Source organism: Acartia tonsa, chromosome 14, assembly GCF_053477335.1.
Source record: "Acartia tonsa isolate MP-2025a chromosome 14, ASM5347733v1, whole genome shotgun sequence".
NCBI classification, from domain to species: Eukaryota; Metazoa; Arthropoda; class Copepoda; order Calanoida; family Acartiidae; genus Acartia; species Acartia tonsa.
This window is the reverse complement of record NC_137273.1, coordinates 6844019-6861508: the sequence shown is the minus strand read 5'-3', so window position 1 is coordinate 6861508 and position 17490 is coordinate 6844019. Positions and strand designations below refer to the sequence as shown.

The 17490-nt window shown below is 32.2% G+C and overlaps 1 protein-coding gene across 1 annotated transcript; it reads left to right on the top strand.

Moving 5' to 3' along the window:
* Window positions 1–311: 311 nt before the first annotated feature.
* On the top strand, window positions 312–17355 carry LOC145306398 (uncharacterized). The gene is made up of 4 exons (XM_080148489.1): window positions 312–326; window positions 1914–2009; window positions 16531–16860; window positions 17287–17355. Exons 1-4 carry the CDS (start codon window positions 312–314, stop codon window positions 17353–17355), a joined length of 510 nt encoding a protein of 169 aa, XP_080004615.1.
* Window positions 17356–17490: the final 135 nt, after the last annotated feature.

The following is a 17490-nucleotide window of genomic DNA, read 5'->3' as shown; positions in this document are numbered from 1 at the left end:
ATCAGTCATTACTCATAAAAAAAAACATTTATTCAGTGACAGATTACGCCCCGTTTTACGAAGCAGTACATACAATAAAACACCAGGCTACTGCTTAGTACCAGGTGTACTTTACAATTTTTCATAATATATATAAAATATTAATTGTATGACTAACAGTAGATGATTGGTGGTCAGAGTGTGGCACTGAGTAAGCTTCCCTAAAGTTAGGATTATGCCAGGAATAAGGTATAACCAACAAGCAAAATAAAACTGAAATAACATTTGGGGGGCAAATGTAGAGGTCGTCAATTTTACGATGTGTTGGGAATATGCGTATCCGAGAGGTTTGCATTGTCTTTTTTAGGTTGGCATTGAGTCATTACTCAAGTTATACATGTTAAAAAAATCTAACGTTCCTTAATTTTAAAACAGGCGCAACTCTGTTAAAAATTTCAGACAAAGGTTATGCAGTCAAATAGTTGGCTGTCTGCCTAGGTGTTACTTAAGTCAACAACTATGCAAATTATTGATATGTCATCCTATTATATGCAAACTGTATCAACATATTGTTTGCCCGCTAAGGAAGATTCACATAGGCTTAAGATTTAAGCCGTGGTATTGTTAAAGAATTTTTAATTGCCCTTTATCTCCTAGATGCTAGACACCCAGCCACTAGCGAAATATGAAGCAAGTACAGCATACATTAGAGATATTAAGATTATTTATTCTAAAAAATCCTCCAAAAAATGTAGATCAAGACAGGACGTGTTGTATATCTGGCCTAACAAGTATAAATGATTGTAAATGAATTTTCTTATAGGATCTCTAGCTTAAATAAATTGTTTACAGTCAAACAGTACAACGTCAAAGCTTCTCTATAACTAGCATATGTTCGATCATCAATGAGCTATATTTATTTTAATTATTAGCATATACATTTATGATAAACTTTAAATCTCTTAAAATTTGGTGTCCTTTTTTGGAAGTAATTTTCGTTGTAAAATTCCCAAAATAATATAAATTTCCTACTATGCATTTAAATTTAGAAAATTTAATGCCAAAGAAATAATAGTTTTGCTTTTTTCTATATTACCAAATCGAAAACAATAAAATGAACTTAATTAACCAATACTAATAATAAAGAAGCTTCAAAATGGTAGTTAAATAAATATTTATATATGAGCTCATATAAAAACAAGGATGACAACATCCATAAGTAGCGAAGCACAAAAAATCGTCGATTGGAATACATAGATTTAAAAGGTTTTTACTAAAATCAAGAATAGATTTATTGGATAAAATAAACATGAAACCTTGTTTTATTTTGCATGATGACGATGGTCAAAGTAAATTATATTAAAGATGCTCATAACAATGGGAAAAATTATTTTAGAGATAAGATAAGATAAGATTTATTTTCCTCATAAAGGTACAACATATTTTTAATTTAAATAATTTATACTGGTTACTATGTAGTTTGATGCATTGGTGTCTTGATATGCTTTGGTTTGTGTTTTTTACATAGTCGCAGGTTGATATAGTACCTTGCACGGGATTGAACACATCTCCACCTAGTTCATTTAATAGCAATACAAATATATGTTTATTTTATTATTGAATCCCATGCGACATTGCACCAGTTGGATGGCGTAACCCTCTTAGGGTTGTTGAGCCTCTGGTAAACTTTGGCGCTTGCCAAGCCAGTGCAATGTCTGATAGACATAATGACATAATAAGGAATATAAATATAAATGACAAATTATATTCTACTGTGTGCAGCTATCCTCCTACCATTGGTCGCGACTTCTCCAAGTGTAAGTTTGGAACAATTAAGGGAACCAAAGCCTTCCTAAGAAGTCACTATTCCCGTCGTGATCCTTGGCAACCCTACTAGACACTTTTCCTTTTTAAACATCTATTTTAAAATCTAGTGTGAAAACTCCCACTGTGAATGGGGTGTATTCACACCTGACCCCAAGATAACGGCGCGTATTTCGGATAAACCAGCCAAAAACTCAGGAGCCATAGTATAAAAACAAGGTATATTGCTGGAAAAATCGCAAAAAATCGCAAAAAATCGCAAAAAATCGCAAAAAATCGCAAAAAATCGCAAAGAATCGCAAAAAATCGCAAAGAGTCGCAAAAAATCGCAAAAAATCGCAAAATAAATGGTGTGTATGATGTGAGCGATATATAAAATGGGGGTATGAACAAGGAGTTGATGTATAGGTTCGATTCCTACGGAATCTGATTTTAGTTTTTTGAGTATGGGTATAATTCCCAGTATGTATGGGTTCGATTCCTCCGGAATCTGATTTTGTTTTGATACAGATATCCCATAAAAGTTTGAAAATTGCATCAAAATATACAAAGATATGGGGAAATATGTAAAACATATAAAAATAGTTAAAAACCTGATAAAGGCAGTCTGGCCGTCATGGTTGTTTTATTAAAACGACAAAAAATTTAATTTTTAAATCCTTAACTTAAAAAATTTGGAAAATCGGACCATATACACTGAAGATATGGAAAAAAGTGTTAAATATATAAAAATAGCCTAAAACCTGATAAAAAGGCAGTCTGGCCGTCATGGTTATTTTGTTTAAAAGACGGGAAATTTAATTTTGATATCTATAACTGAAAAATTTTGAAAATCGGACTATAAACACTGAAGATATGGAGAAAAATGTGAAAAATATAAAAATAGCCTAAAACCTGCTGAAAAGGCAGTCTGGCCTTCATGGTTGTTCCTTTAAACGACGGGAAAATTAATTTTGATATCTGTAAATGAAAAAATTTTGAAAATCGGACCATAAACACCGAAGATATGGAGAAAAATGTGAAAAATATAAAAATAGCCTAAAACCTGCTAAAAATCGGTCCGAACGCCAATGATGTTTTATAGTCAATTGTGCTCCTTAATGATGGGAATGTTGTCAAAAAATTTCAGCATTCTATCTTTTATAGGAGCTGAGTAAATCCCATTTCCCCCATAGCGTTACGGACTGACGGACTGACTGACGGACTGACTGACGGACTGACGGACGGACAAAGTGAATTATAGAGTAGCTTCGCTACTAAAAATCTAAATTAATACAGTTTGAATTAAACAAAGTATTTGACTGATTTTGCAATTCTTGTAGATTTTTTTTTTTTATGTAAATTTCACGATTTTTTCATCAAATCAACACGATGTTTTTTGTGTAACTGTACCAAAAGATCTCGCTGACAAATAAGCCGATTTAATCCATCATTAATATGGAAGCTTCGTTTGAGTCCTGAGAAGATTTTTGACTATTTTGGAAGAAAGACCCCGACATTTAAAAAAGAAATTGATCATAGATAAATATAAAAACAATTTATTTTCAAATAATTTTGAATAATAGCAATAATAACTTTAAATTAATATTTTAAACGTTAAACTTAGCATCTCAGCAATTACGTTTTTAATTAAGCAGCAATAAAAGTGCTTTTATTTCATAATAATTTATTACGTCTTTAGTCTGCTGCTCATACACATTATATCATCCTTGTTTGAAGATAAAAGCTTTGTTATAAAATGTGTATCTGATAAATTTGAACAAGAAATATACCATCCATTCAACAATCTATATAATATAAAGATCAGGAAAGAAATGAGAAGAAAATTTCTAGGGTTTAGAAGGCAGTTAATAACATAAAAACATCCCAAGACTTAAATATAAATAGAAAAATCATAAAACTTTCAAGAAAACAGAGAAAGCTTCCCTAAAATAGAGGGATCAGTCGGTTTAGTGGTTGTCGAGATCATAATGGGCAAACAAAACACCCTTACTCATTTTTAAAATATTATTATTATTATATGCAGCAAATGGTTGAATGAAAATATTCCAAAGTAATTCAACTATATTACCAAATGTGTTGGGAGCTCACAGCACACGTAAATTCACAAAAAAAAGATACTAACACTAGTACTCTCTATTTGCGCGCGTAGTTTCGATTGCTTTCTGCCTTGAAAGTTGTTAAAAAAGGGAATTATTACATATACCTGACTTGATCCAAATAAACCTTTTCAATAAAACTATAATACATACGCATTTCCTTTTATTTCAGGCATCAAAGAATATTTACCTATAAGATTTTGTAAATAGATTTTTAGATATTTTTCTTTGTCTTTTCTTTAAGAGGCTATGCCATAGAGGCTTTTATTATATGTTTATTATAAAAAAGGGTTATTTTCATCAAAAACTATAGTTACAAAAACCGATCCAAGTTTATGGAAACCTTGACAGCCAGTATCATACATATGTAGAACATGGAAAGTCTCAAAATAACAAATACCCCCTTTTCTGTCGGAGCGTCAAAATCCACTTAAAAAAGAATGGACCAATGATATTCATTCGTGAAATTATTGATCGACTGTTTTAACTGTTTTTAAGATTTAACTTAAATACAGCAATTTTGAAGAATATAATGATAACCAAATTAAATGACATACCCTTCCACCCTTTGATCTTCATTTTTACCAATTTACATATCCGCCTATTCCTGTTTAACATTATGATTAGGTAAAAAGCATCAATATATAGAAAGCCAAAAACCGCATCTTCACTGAACCACAAAAACTGTATAATCCCCTATTTTCCTTGGAGCGAAGGTTCTTTAAAGTTTTTATATTTTTAGGTTTAACGAAATAATTCTAAATTGTTTATTTAGAATATTTTATGTATAGAAATAAAAGAAAAGTTCACCAGGAAATAAGAAAATAAGGCGGAGGGAGGGTAATTCTTATTTTTATTATACTTATATTCTGCTGGGCCTACAACTGCGGTGTTCTAACCTTGTGGTGCTACCATGTACCCAATAAACCTAACCTAACCTCAGGTAAAAAAAATAACACACTACTCTCCCGGCCTTTTATCTACAATTTAATTCAAGATAAGGAAGGAGGGTTCTTTGCCTGACTTTGAGAGAAAACATGTATTATAGGTTTGACTATAAGAATTAACATTGCTTTGAAGCTTGTTAACTTCACGCAAGGGATGAAACACCTTTTTAAAATGCGAGTTTCTGCAGTCTATTTAAGTATTGAGCTGTAGGCCTAATACTATTTCTTTAGGTGGATTAACGCTTATATGAAATCATTTTTTCTTGTTAAAGTTTTTATCTTAACGTAAAGAATTGAAGTATACATTTATAGTATCAATAAAAGACAAGGATATACATCAAAAAATTATTTAGTTTTAAATTATTTTCTTCGAGTCCGGTGGATAAAAAACGGTTCTCATCCATACGAAGAAAACTATGTCTAGCATCGTATATATCCTGTTTTCTACGAATATAAAATGTACGATCATAAGATTAAAACCAGCCTTTGGCACCTCGGGGCTAAACAACTGGTTTTAATCTTATAATTGTACGTTCTATATCCGCGGAAAGCTGTTTATAATACGATGCGAGAAATAACTAATATAATATATTAATGTACGCCCAATTATGATAAATAATATTACCCGTTCTTTAGGTTAAAGTTATTAGTTAGACAATTTAAACATTGTTTATTGGAACCAACTAATAATAATTTTTAAAACTGCCAAACAATCTTTAAGATGCTTTTCCCAGATATCTAAAGGGATAAGACAATGGACATTAGAATTTTGTAAATCCTCAATTACGATAAAAAATCTTACCCCTTCTTTAGGCTAAAGTTATTGTTTAAATGATTTAAACACTGTTAGTTAGAACTAACCAATCATTAAAAAAGAATTACCCACCAATCCAACAAAAGAGGGAAAATGTTTATAAATCTTTTATAGTCCAATATCCATTCCTTCCCTGTTAATTCATCTTTTTTCAAGAATGCTTTTCCCCATTCTAGGACAATATCTACATAGTATGATATCAATATAAAGGAAAGAAATATATAAAACAATTTTATTACAAGATCCACTTTAAGATATCATATTTATTCCATGTGTAAGGATAAAGAGATAGGGAGATGTTTATAATATCAAATAAGTAAAAAGGAATAAAAAATAATATGTAAGTTTTTTGGGGGAAATAAGCTTTTTTTTGCTCCTTGAATCAAATGACTTTATAATATTTTTTTATCGAATTGATTGTAAATCTTATTAGAGATTGCTGTAAAAAGGTAATATTTTTGTGTATCATACTAGAGACGTTAAAAATTATATTTCAGCTACATGGAATGAACGTGACATTAAAATTGAGATTTTTAGGATGGAAGCCTTTGACACAATAAGTATTCCAAATTAAAGACCATACAACCAAATCTTTAGTCTAAAAGTATTTTTCATATTTCCAATAAGAAATGTCTTATACAATTTACCTATTAGTGTATTCCTGTCTTATTGTAAGTGTATGTGCGTTTGTGCCTTACCCAGTGATTTTTACTGTTTTTATATACAAATATTTCAGGCAGGGAGAAGAAATTGGGGTGTAAATTATGCTCGATAGTACATAATGGTTTTTAAACACATTCTATCTTTAGTTAGCTTTATAACTTTGTTATTTTAAACTAGCAGTAGTGGAAATGGTAGCAGCCTGACTAACCCACCACCTATGTATATCATAACAGGTGAAATAATGCCCACCAATAAAAATAAAAAACCTGCAAGATCCAAAATATACACGGATTAAATAGAAATGCGCAAAAAATACAAGCACGTAAAAAAATGTAATTTATTGTATGCATTTTTAAAAACAGCTTTAACTTAAAACTTCAAAATAAAATAGGGCAATGTAAATAACTATTTCCCAAACTCTTTAAAGCCCAATAAGAGCAAAATTTATGTAAGAGTATCCATGTCCTGTTTTTCAACTTTTTCTCATTGATAATTCTATTTGAATATCTGAATATAAAAAAATAAATATTAAGTGTTTATATGAAACCACGAAAATTGTCTAACCTTACATGAAAAATACTATAATTTTAAAGTTAATTTACAGTCAATTTTTCAGTAACAATGATTAAATACCCTAATAGCGGTTTCCCTAAGAATAAAAAATACTTTTAATTATTGTGTGTATAAGGTAAGGTAGGATTAGATGTATATGGATAGGCCCCGCAGTGTTAGAACCCCCACAAAGGCTAAAAACAATCTTTTTTTTTTTTATCGAAAATGAGGGAAGGAGGGGGATGTATAATGCAGTGACTTTATAACAATACAAGACGAAAATTTAAAAACATCTAAACTATTCCATAACATTCTAGTTATTTTTTAACTTGTCGTTGCGCTATTTAGGGATATTTAATCTGCAGGATTGATAGAAAACACAATATTGTCCATTTCATACATTCAGATATTCCTTTTAATGTGTTTATACAAAAACTATAGGAATTTAAATAATGCAAAATTCAGCGAGACGTATGCAATTATTTTTAGATGTTTTGCTTCATCCAAAAAACCTTTATCCTCAGTAAAAATAACAGAATTTCTGTTTGTAGCTTAATATCTCGCTAATCGCTTGACTAATATGGTTCTCCTTTACAGTAAAGCCTCACACAGGTTCTGGGAAGGTTGTAAACTATTTTAGGGTAGGGTACTTCTAACCTCCCTGTAATTATTGCCCTTGGGAAAAGTCCCCATTTTTTTAAAGTTTTCTTTAAATAAGATCGAAAGTTGAGGGTCGACATGCACTCTAGGGGCGTAGAAACTTTATTTAAGGGCAATATAATTTTGGCACATTTACCTTTTTTGCTTATTTTACTACATTGAATTTATAATTGTTTTTACATTCTCTAAATTGTAAAAACACTCTCCTGTTTTATATACATCAATAAATTGAGAATTTGTCACGGCTATTTCTACCATACTGGACTAGATTTAGACCAGTTTTTAAATATGCCATTTAAAAATGCATACAATTTAACCCCACTATTGATGTACACAATTGCTACTATAATAGAATACTAGCGGCTTCGCCCCTAGCCTCTAGGGGCTGTGCCCCAAGAGGTGATAACATTTTTTTTTGGCGAAATACGTTAAAGGACCAAGAAATCTCCTAAAAAAAAAAAAATGGGGGGGGGTTTGTTTTTTTTGGTTCAGTGGTTACCGAGATCTTAAGGGACGGACGGACGGACGGACAGACAGACAGACAGACAGACAGACAGACAGACAGACAGACAGACAGACAGACAGACAGACAGACAGACAGACAGAAAAACAGACAGACAGACAGACAGACAGACAGACAGACAGACAGACAGACAGACAGACATATAGACAGACAGACAGACAGACATCGTTCTACATTGTATTATAGACAAGTAATGGGCACTGCAAGTTTGAAATGACTAATAAAGATTACAATTTATTTAGTAAACGAATTAGAGAACGAGTTTAAAAAACTAAGGTTACCAGAGCTGGATCTTTAAATCATTTTAGTGGTGAGCCAGATCGGGGTGAGCCGAATTTCAGCCAATCACAGCGCGGCATTTCATAAAATGCTGTTCTCTCATTGGTGGAAAGTTGGCCCACCCCGATCTGGCTTACCACTAAAATGATTTAAAGATACAGCTCAGCTTATTAGTCCTATGTCCCTTCCCTATCTGGATTTTTTGGTTACTGGAATTTTAGTGGTATTAGCAAAGCAATGAATAAAAATGTTGTTGGAAAATAACTACCCTCGGTGTACTTTTTTTTGTCCAGAATGTTAAAGGATAACAATACAAATCAAAAAAATATCAAAATATATAAATAACATTGCTTAAAAATGTTTAAAAACTGAGGACTGAAATATTTATGTATTCATGATCCATAGAATGGATCAAATATGGACTATTTTCTATCTATATCTATAGGAATATGACCATGTACTCATTAAAACAAATGTATTTTTTTTTTTTGGGGGGGGGGGGGTAGAATTATAAACTATCCCCCTTTACCCTCCCAATTTTTATAGTCTTAAACCAATACAAAACTTACCCATATCGCATTTAGAGATCTTCAATAACACACCATGACAAAACCTTTTATTAATCCCTTCTTCTGGAAAAGCCCATGAGTAAGAGACAGACCAACGAACAAAGAAATAGAGCAGCTTTACTTTTGTACCTACTAGCAGCTAGGCCCCTAGATGCCTCTAGGTTTTGGATAAATAATTGAACAAAAATTATTTTTGAAAGCAATTTATTTTTCCATCGGTTATTTTACTTTGGAGGGTGGTGGAACTCTCCTCCAAAACCTTTCCAGGACCTAAGAGAAGCTATTCGTCAAAGATAATGGTTCAGCGGTTAAATCGATCCTACGGTGCAGCCAAACAAAGACAAAAGACATCCTGTTACCTTTATATAAGGATAAAGGAGGACAGACCATGGAAAAACCAAATTCCCTTTCCTACCCCTTTAAAATTTAAAATATCCAATATAGAATTTAAAAGTTGTGATACGAACTAAACTTTAGGTTATAAAAATATAACCTATACGCTTATGTCCATGAACATCCATGACATTTGACTGTAAATCATTCTGGTATCCAAGTTGTTTAAAAATTTGTATAAGCTTATAAAATCCTTTCAACTGGATATTCTAATCAGAAAGGATAATTTTGAACATTAACAATCGGTATGTACAACAATGTATTGTCTGTTGTCTTATCCATTAGGATCTCTGATAAATAGCGCAACAACGAACCCATAAAAAAAGCGTTCAAATTGGTTTTTCTTTTCAGGGAAGCCTAAATAACACCTTGGGGGTGGTTTAAGGCTTTTTTCTAAAGTCTCCTTTCCTCTCCAAGAGCAACTAAAACGATAGATATAGCAAAAAGCAAAATAAATGAGTAGATAACCAATTCGACTAAAAACTGTATTTTCGTAACAAAACCAAAAATTTGCAATGAAATTCCTTCTCAATAATTGAAAATTCTATTATTTTACTGGCCAAGGTTGTTTCAACAAAATAACTAGAAATTGGACAACTAAACAAATATTTTTTCTCCGTTAATTAAATAAAATTTTTACTTTTTAAAAATACTAATAGATACTTCCCTAGCCTCTAGGAGCAATTTAATTTAGAAAAAAAGTAGATAAAAACATGTCCATGACCGATTTGAAGCTTCACTTAAGTGGAGAACCCAACGGGTTAAGTGGTTACTGAGATTTAAACGGCCAAACAAAACTGAATTATTTTTTACAAAGGCAGCAAGGTGCAAAATTTGCTACGGAATTTTTATGCAGTTTTTTAAACCATTTTTTATCTCATTTACCAATGTGGAGAATTTTTATGAACTCTGAAAATTGAATTTTAAAATGACATGATCGCTTTTCAGCGACACAGATTTTTTTCTTCAAAAAGTCTAAATATTGAAACATAGGGAGGGAGGAGACTTTAGACTGTAATTTAGACTCGTAACCAAAAATTTAGATATACATTTTCTCATTTAGGTAGGTTTATTAAATCTTTTTAAAAATGTCCCTGAAAGATTAAGTAAATGGCCTAAAAGATTTTGAGCAAATGAATAAAAAAATCGTTGAAATATTATACTTAAAGCTTATACTTATAATTTTGGGGACCAGTAAATTTTCAATTAATTTGTTCTCTCTTAAACTGTTTATATAGTGAGAACTTTAAAAATTTGTTTGTTTGTTTAAAAATTTTAATTTTGTACCATGTTTTCTATTAAGTTTTTAGAAAACGTGTCCATGTCCTATGAACAGGTTGATTTTCAAAATCAATATTTCGATATTTTAGACCAAAGTACCTCCTCTCCCTATTTTCAAAAGTTTCTAACAGACGTTTTTAGACCCTCCGATTTAAGTATTTGGTTATCCTGAGATGGTGGGGGGGGGGGGTGGGGGGGGGACTGGACTGTAAATAACACTGGTACTAGAAGATTAAAAAAAACACGAAGTCTCCTATTTGGTACTTTAGATTTTATATCATAATTTGAGGGGGTAGCACAACACTTCAAACTTTTCAACCAATAATTTAAATCTACAAAAGGGAAGATTTATTAAAATCATGGTGTATATCAATTTATCGTTTATTGTCGTATTTCACACACAAAAAAACTAAATTATATAAAAATTTTAATCAAATTATTAAGAGCTGGGGAAGGGTTATATCTTCAATAAAAGGGATTTTGTGGGTTGATTTTCCGCTAGATTTGACACCAAAGGACCCAAAAAGATACCAAACATTTTTATAAATCTATAATCCTCACACCTAAAGCTTTTTGTATGACCAAACGGTTAACTTTTTTACTTGAAAATAAATACTTTTTAATATCGAAGCTTTTCTACAATTAGTGGAGGTCCATTCGTCTTAACAATACAGCTTTGACTAAGTTTTGACCTACATCAACCATTAAATAAAGTAGTAAGTTTTTTTAGTCTATAGCTTAAAATCTTCCAACTTCAGAACCGATTGAGTATTCCATTTTAGGGAAGCTTTTTATGAGTACCGGGGTGATTTTAGGCTTTTTTTTTGCTCTAAAAGCTTAGAGCTACCAAAAAGATATAGCTCTTTAGTTAAGTAATTTCAACAGAAACTTGAATATGACAATGTTTTTTTTTGATGATATTTCTATTAACTTCAAGGGAGATTGGTAATTTTTTGTACATTTCTATGAATTCTGGACGAACATACTAAATCATCCGCGTGTTGTTAAGAAGCTCCGCTACCAACGAAAATGCCACACAGCTTTAATTTTCCAACTGTCACTGTAGTATGGAATTCTTGGTAAAAACTGATTACAAAATTTTCAATGTTAGTGACAAAAAATAGGAAAAACAATCATAAAACGATTGCAACGGAAAGTAGAGCAGTTAATAATTCTAATAATGTGGATGGAAACATTGTACTGGTACCCAATGTTTTAATGTTTTCTCATTAGTTGGCATATACATTTTTGGGAATTTTACAAAATCTTGATTGGTTGGTACAAACTGCTCAAACTTTTTAACCAATAATTTTTATCAATACCGAGTTGACACTTATTAGTAACGAGTCAGAAGTATTCTTATACTTAAGTAACGGGATGTCTGTTTGTGTGTTGTCTGTGTTTGTATGTTTGTACCGAAGGATCTCGCTAACCGCTGAACCAATCGGGTTCTCCTAATCAGGCTAGCTTCTCATAGGTCCCGGGAAGGTTTATAACTATAAAAAAAGAAATAATTTCCGTCGAAATTAACTTTGAGAATATAAATCTGTGTTAATAAGAATTGTTCCAGCTTCCCAATTTCATCTTGCAGCTTCTTATTCTGATAAAATCTAGGTTTTTAAAATAATATTAAGCTTTTTAAATAAAATAATAGCTTCTCCCTAGGTTAAAGGCAAAAGGTTAAAATGCTATTTCTTCATAGGTAAGAGTAAAATACTATATATTTTTTTTTCGTTTGAAAAGAGGAGTATACACGAACAAGAACAAGTGATTCTAAGCACCTTACAGCAGTGATTATAAACGTTTTTTTGGAGAATATACTAGGGTTATGTTTAATATAGTTATATCAATTTAAAAAGTAAGTCTCACCATTGTTTTATATAAAAAAAACTTTGAAATGTTAGGCATTTTTTGGCTATATATCATCAAATGTTTTGTTTAGTTCAAACTGCTGTGACACAAAAGAAAACTTTTTCAAGGAAAAATGTTAATTTAGAAAAAGGATGGTAACTTGTAATATTGTTAACAGTTTTATAAGTGTACTTTCGTAAGTTACAGCATTTGATTATGTTTAGGCGTGTTATTTTATTTGAACCTTTGAACTTAACAAAATATTTGGTGATATTTCGATGTTATAGTCATAAAAAACCATGGTGAAACTTATTTGTTTTTAGTTGGTATTACTATATCAAATACTAGCGGCTACGCCCCTAGAAGCCTCTAGTGGCACTTTGAATGTTTTTTTTTATTTAAAATATCTAATTACAGAAATAATTGGTTTATGTTTCGTTGGAGTCTCTTTTTCGAGAGGGGTAATTTTTTTCTAGGGGCGATTTCTCCTGATAGGGTGGTGGTACCCTCCCCCAAAATAGTTATAAACCTTCCCGGGACTTATGGGAGCTACCCTGTTAAGGAGAACCCGATCGGTTCAGCGGTAAGCGAGATCCTTCGGTACAAACACACAAACACACAGACAAACAAACACACAGACATCCTGTTACTTTAGTATAAGGATAAACCTAGTATATTATTTACAACAAAATATTAACAATCACTGCTTGAAGGTGCTTAGAATCACTTGCTCTCGTTTGTGCATAGTCCCCTTTTAATCTATTAAGGGGTAATTTTGTTAATTCATATTATAAAAATACATCTATTTATCTTCCATTGTCTTGTCCCTTAACCCTTTACAGTCGGGCCCCTTGCCGCACCTTAATCAGTCGGGGGGGGGGGGGGGGGGGGGGCGTTCAACGCCCCCCCTAATTATCTCAGTTCCTATTAGAGCTAGAGGGCTAAATTTTTTTGTGCAAGTCCCCTGTTTGATAATGAATTTCCGACCTTTTATAAGTCTAAGTCAATTTTCGCTTCCTTCACCCTTTTATTTAACAACCTTTGTTTTTAGGTCTTTTTTTACTTAAAAATTTCAAACGGCTGTAATTTTCTTATTTTTGAAGCTAGAAGAAATTTTTTTTTCCAGAAAATGTTTATCTTTATGTAAATTTTATATCAGAAATATCAAAATATAAATTTCAGCGGCCGTAGCTGTACTTGGCAGCTGCCAGCCGCCGCAGTCAAAAATTGCGGCCACAGGAGCCTTTTAAAGATTTCTGGAGACCTGGAGGATTAGGACCTGCAGGATCATACCTGGAACCTGAAAGTGAATTGAACACTTGTATTTCATATAAGGATGTACTACTAGAGGATTTTTTAGTATTTTGGTATGATAAAATGCTTTGTTTTAGTCAAAAAAATATTTTTGCTCTTTACCTGGATGACCCTGCCAGGTTTGCTGGCATCCTGTGCCCGCCAGGATGGAGATATTCAAAAAATTCCAACTCTCAGTTATGTGTCATACCCATACTTAAAAAGTCAAGCAGTTTGGGCTCTTTATCTTTCACACACAGAAAATGAGATAGAAAAAACCGGATTGGGGGGCGTTCAACGCCCCCCCCCCCCCGACCGTTAAGGGTTAAGATCCCTGATAAAAACTTTTAGCAGGGAATAAATTTTAAATTTGGCTGTAAATATAAAGTTTCCCAAATTTTTATAAACACCTTCTCATTCCTATCTATGAAACTTTTTTTTATAAAATCTTGATTGGTTACTATAAACATGCATGGAGTGTAAAAAAATTTCAAAAAAATTGTACTCTACACAAATGGTAATTTTGTTGTCTTATCCCTTAAATCCATGCATAAAATTGAAAAAGAAAAAATCTTTTTAAAAACTGGGTTTTTAGCAGAGCAATATGATTGCTAAGTTTTTACAATATGATAAATGTATGGAAGTGCGACATCTCTATCTTAGTCAGGAGTTTCAAGGGATAGGACAATGAACAAAAAATACATAAAATATCCCAAAATAATGAATTACAAAATAACCACTTTTATATATTAAAGTTATTAAAGTTTGGACGCTAATAGTTTGAACCAACCAATTGATATTTAGCAATATAATACATGTATGGAAGTGCGACATCTCTATTTTAGTCACGAATTCTAAGACAATTGATAATAATTTGATGTATATTGTGTATCCTACAGTTTTAAAACTAACGATTGATAGAACGTGTTTTGCACACATTGTATTAAAAAGTCCTTATCAAATATAACACATATTTCTACAAGTCAGTTATCTAAAGGGATAAGAAATAGGCAGATAAATTGATTTACCTCCCCAATTATAATATGTACATAAAATTACCCCTTGTTGAAACGTTTGGACACTTAGCTTAATGATCCAACAAATCAGAATATACTAAAAGTCCCCAAATTTGTTAAACCAACGAATAAGAAAACACTAATATAAAACTTTGGGGAAAAATATAACAAACCCTTTCTCTTTGTCCAGTAGTACTTTTATAAACAGGAAGTAGCGTATTTACATTTTAATTTTAATCAATTTTATTTCTGGTGTACCTAGCTTCCATGAATGTTATCATCCTGGTATTAATATATAGTTTTACCCAAATTTCAGATAAACTTTCAGCTGGTTTTCATTTCATATATTCAAATATATCCATTAACCCAAGATCAAATTATATAGATTCTACACTGGGTAGTTATTCTTTTAAAAACTTTTTTTGTGTATGATCTTGAAAGCAGGGGTCTCAAGATCTCAAGACTATGGACAAAAATTTATGTAAAGCCCTATATGGTGAACAAAATTACCCCTTTTTAGATACAATTATAGATGTTAAAGTATTCTAAGGGACAATGGATGAAAATACATTCCTTCTGATTAACAAAATTGCCCCTTTAAATTTATATTATGGGTCGATTAGTTTTTTAAACAACCAATGAAGACTTAATATTATTCAGCCAATAAATTAGAGGTCGTAATTTTTACATCTCAAGAATGACCAGAATATGGTCCAGACTTGAACCATTTGCAAGGCCAGCAGCTTCACCATTGCATACTTCACGTATTCTGTTCTGAATTAAGTATTCTATGTTTTCTACTCAATATTCCCTTTCAAATTCTCTCTCTCTTTCTCCAACTCTTTATCTCCAAAGGCTGGTTCTAAGATAAATTAGTCATGCTACTGTCACAGAGTATTAACAGCCTAATAATAACAGAAATCGTTAAGTAAAATCGTATATTATGACAGTTTTGGAACTAATTTTGGTGCTGATTAAAATTTCTGTGTTTTACCCTTTTCCACCAGAATAATTCACACATTGACGAAATTTTTTACTTTCAGTCAAGTAAGTCCAAGCTGTTTTTTTTTGGAGGGGGGGAGGGAGGGCGGGGTTTGAACACAAAATCACATTTTAATTGAAAATTTTTTGGAAGAGTGAAGGTCAAATGAGGATCCGACATTTTAAAAGCTCAATCCCCCTTTAAAAAAATTATCCCATGAGTAAAATTTCTGCCTAAATTTATTGGGAATCAACACAAAAAATGCAATATCTATCTAAAATAACTTTCAAGTCCTACACAGTAGAAAAGATTCACATAAGTCGATGTATGGTTTTGAGCTAATTTCTGCTTTAAATAATCTAATTGTTTTACCCCTGTATGCTCCAAATAAATTAAATCAATAATTTTATAATATTAAAATAATTACATAATATTTGAATATATTGTTTTGATGATTTTGTAGGTTTTCTTATTAATATGTTTAATAATTCCGTTTGCCTGTCATAATAAAATGTCAAATATGTCATACAAATGCCATGTTTATTTTAAAATTTATTTCAAATTCTTTTTTAAAGTAGTAAATATTGTATATTTTCTGCAATTAATTGAAAGAAAAAGAAAAAAGTAAATGTTTATAAAATGTATTTTAGAATTCATTATGACTTTCATGAGCAAGGATGATTATGTCCAGCTGTTTAAATTAAATTCAAATAAGACAAGGGACAATATATAGTTATAAAATCAGGCCCCTTTAGCATTACAGACAAACAGATGTACAACAGACAGACAGAAGGACTGAGCGAAGGACAGTCAGAAGGAAAGACGGAAGGAAAGACGGAAGGAAAGACAGAAGGAAAGACGGAAGAGCAGACAAAAGGAAAGACGTAAGGACAGACAGAAGGAAAGACGGAAGGACAGACAGAAGGAAAGACGGAAGGACAGACAAAAGGAAAGACGGAAGGACAGACAGAAGGAAAGACGGAAGGACAGACATAAGGAAAGACGGACGGACAGACAGAAGGAAAGACGGAAGGACAGACAGAAGAAAAGATGGAAGGACAGACAGAAGAAAAGATGGAAGGACAGACAAAAGGAAAGACGGAAGGACAGACAGAAGGTAAGACGGACGGACAGACAGAAGGAAAGACGGAAGGACAGACAGAAGGTAAAACGGAAGGCCAGACAGAAGGAAAGACGGAAGGACAGACAGAAGGAAAGACTAAAGGACAGACAGAAGGAAAGACTAAAGGACAGACAAAAGGAAAGACTAAAGGACAGACCAAAGGAAAGACTAAAGGACAGACAAAAGGAAAGACAAAAGGACAGACAAAAGGAAAGACTAAAGGACAGACAGAAGGAAAGACGGAAGGACAGACAAAAGGAAAGACTAAAGGACAGATAGAAGGAAAGACGGAGGGACAGACAAAAGGAAAGACTAAAGGAAAGACTAAAGGACAGACAGAAGGAAAGACTAAAGGACAGCCAGAAGGAAAGACTAAAGGACAGACAAAAGGAAAGACTAAAGGACAGACAGAAGGAAAGACTAAAGGACAGACAAAAGGAAAGACTAAAGGACAGACAGAAGGAAAGACGGAAGGACAGACAAAAGGAAAGACTAAAGGACAGATAGAAGGAAAGACGGAAGGACAGACAAAAGGAAAGACTAAAGGAAAGACTAAAGGACAGACAGAAGGAAAGACGAAAGGACAGACAGAAGAAAAGACGGAAGGACAGACAGAAGGAAAGACGGAAGGACAGACAGAAG

What these genes read in the sequence shown, in the direction of transcription:
- LOC145306398 (XM_080148489.1), top strand. An exon ending in CCAAAAACTCAGGAGCCATA is followed by an intron (nt 2,010 to 16,530) that starts GTATAAAAACAA and finishes GACTGAGCGAAG; the next exon opens with GACAGTCAGAAGGAAAGACG. An exon ending in AGGTAAGACGGACGGACAGA is followed by an intron (nt 16,861 to 17,286) that starts CAGAAGGAAAGA and finishes GACAGACAAAAG; the next exon opens with GAAAGACTAAAGGACAGACA.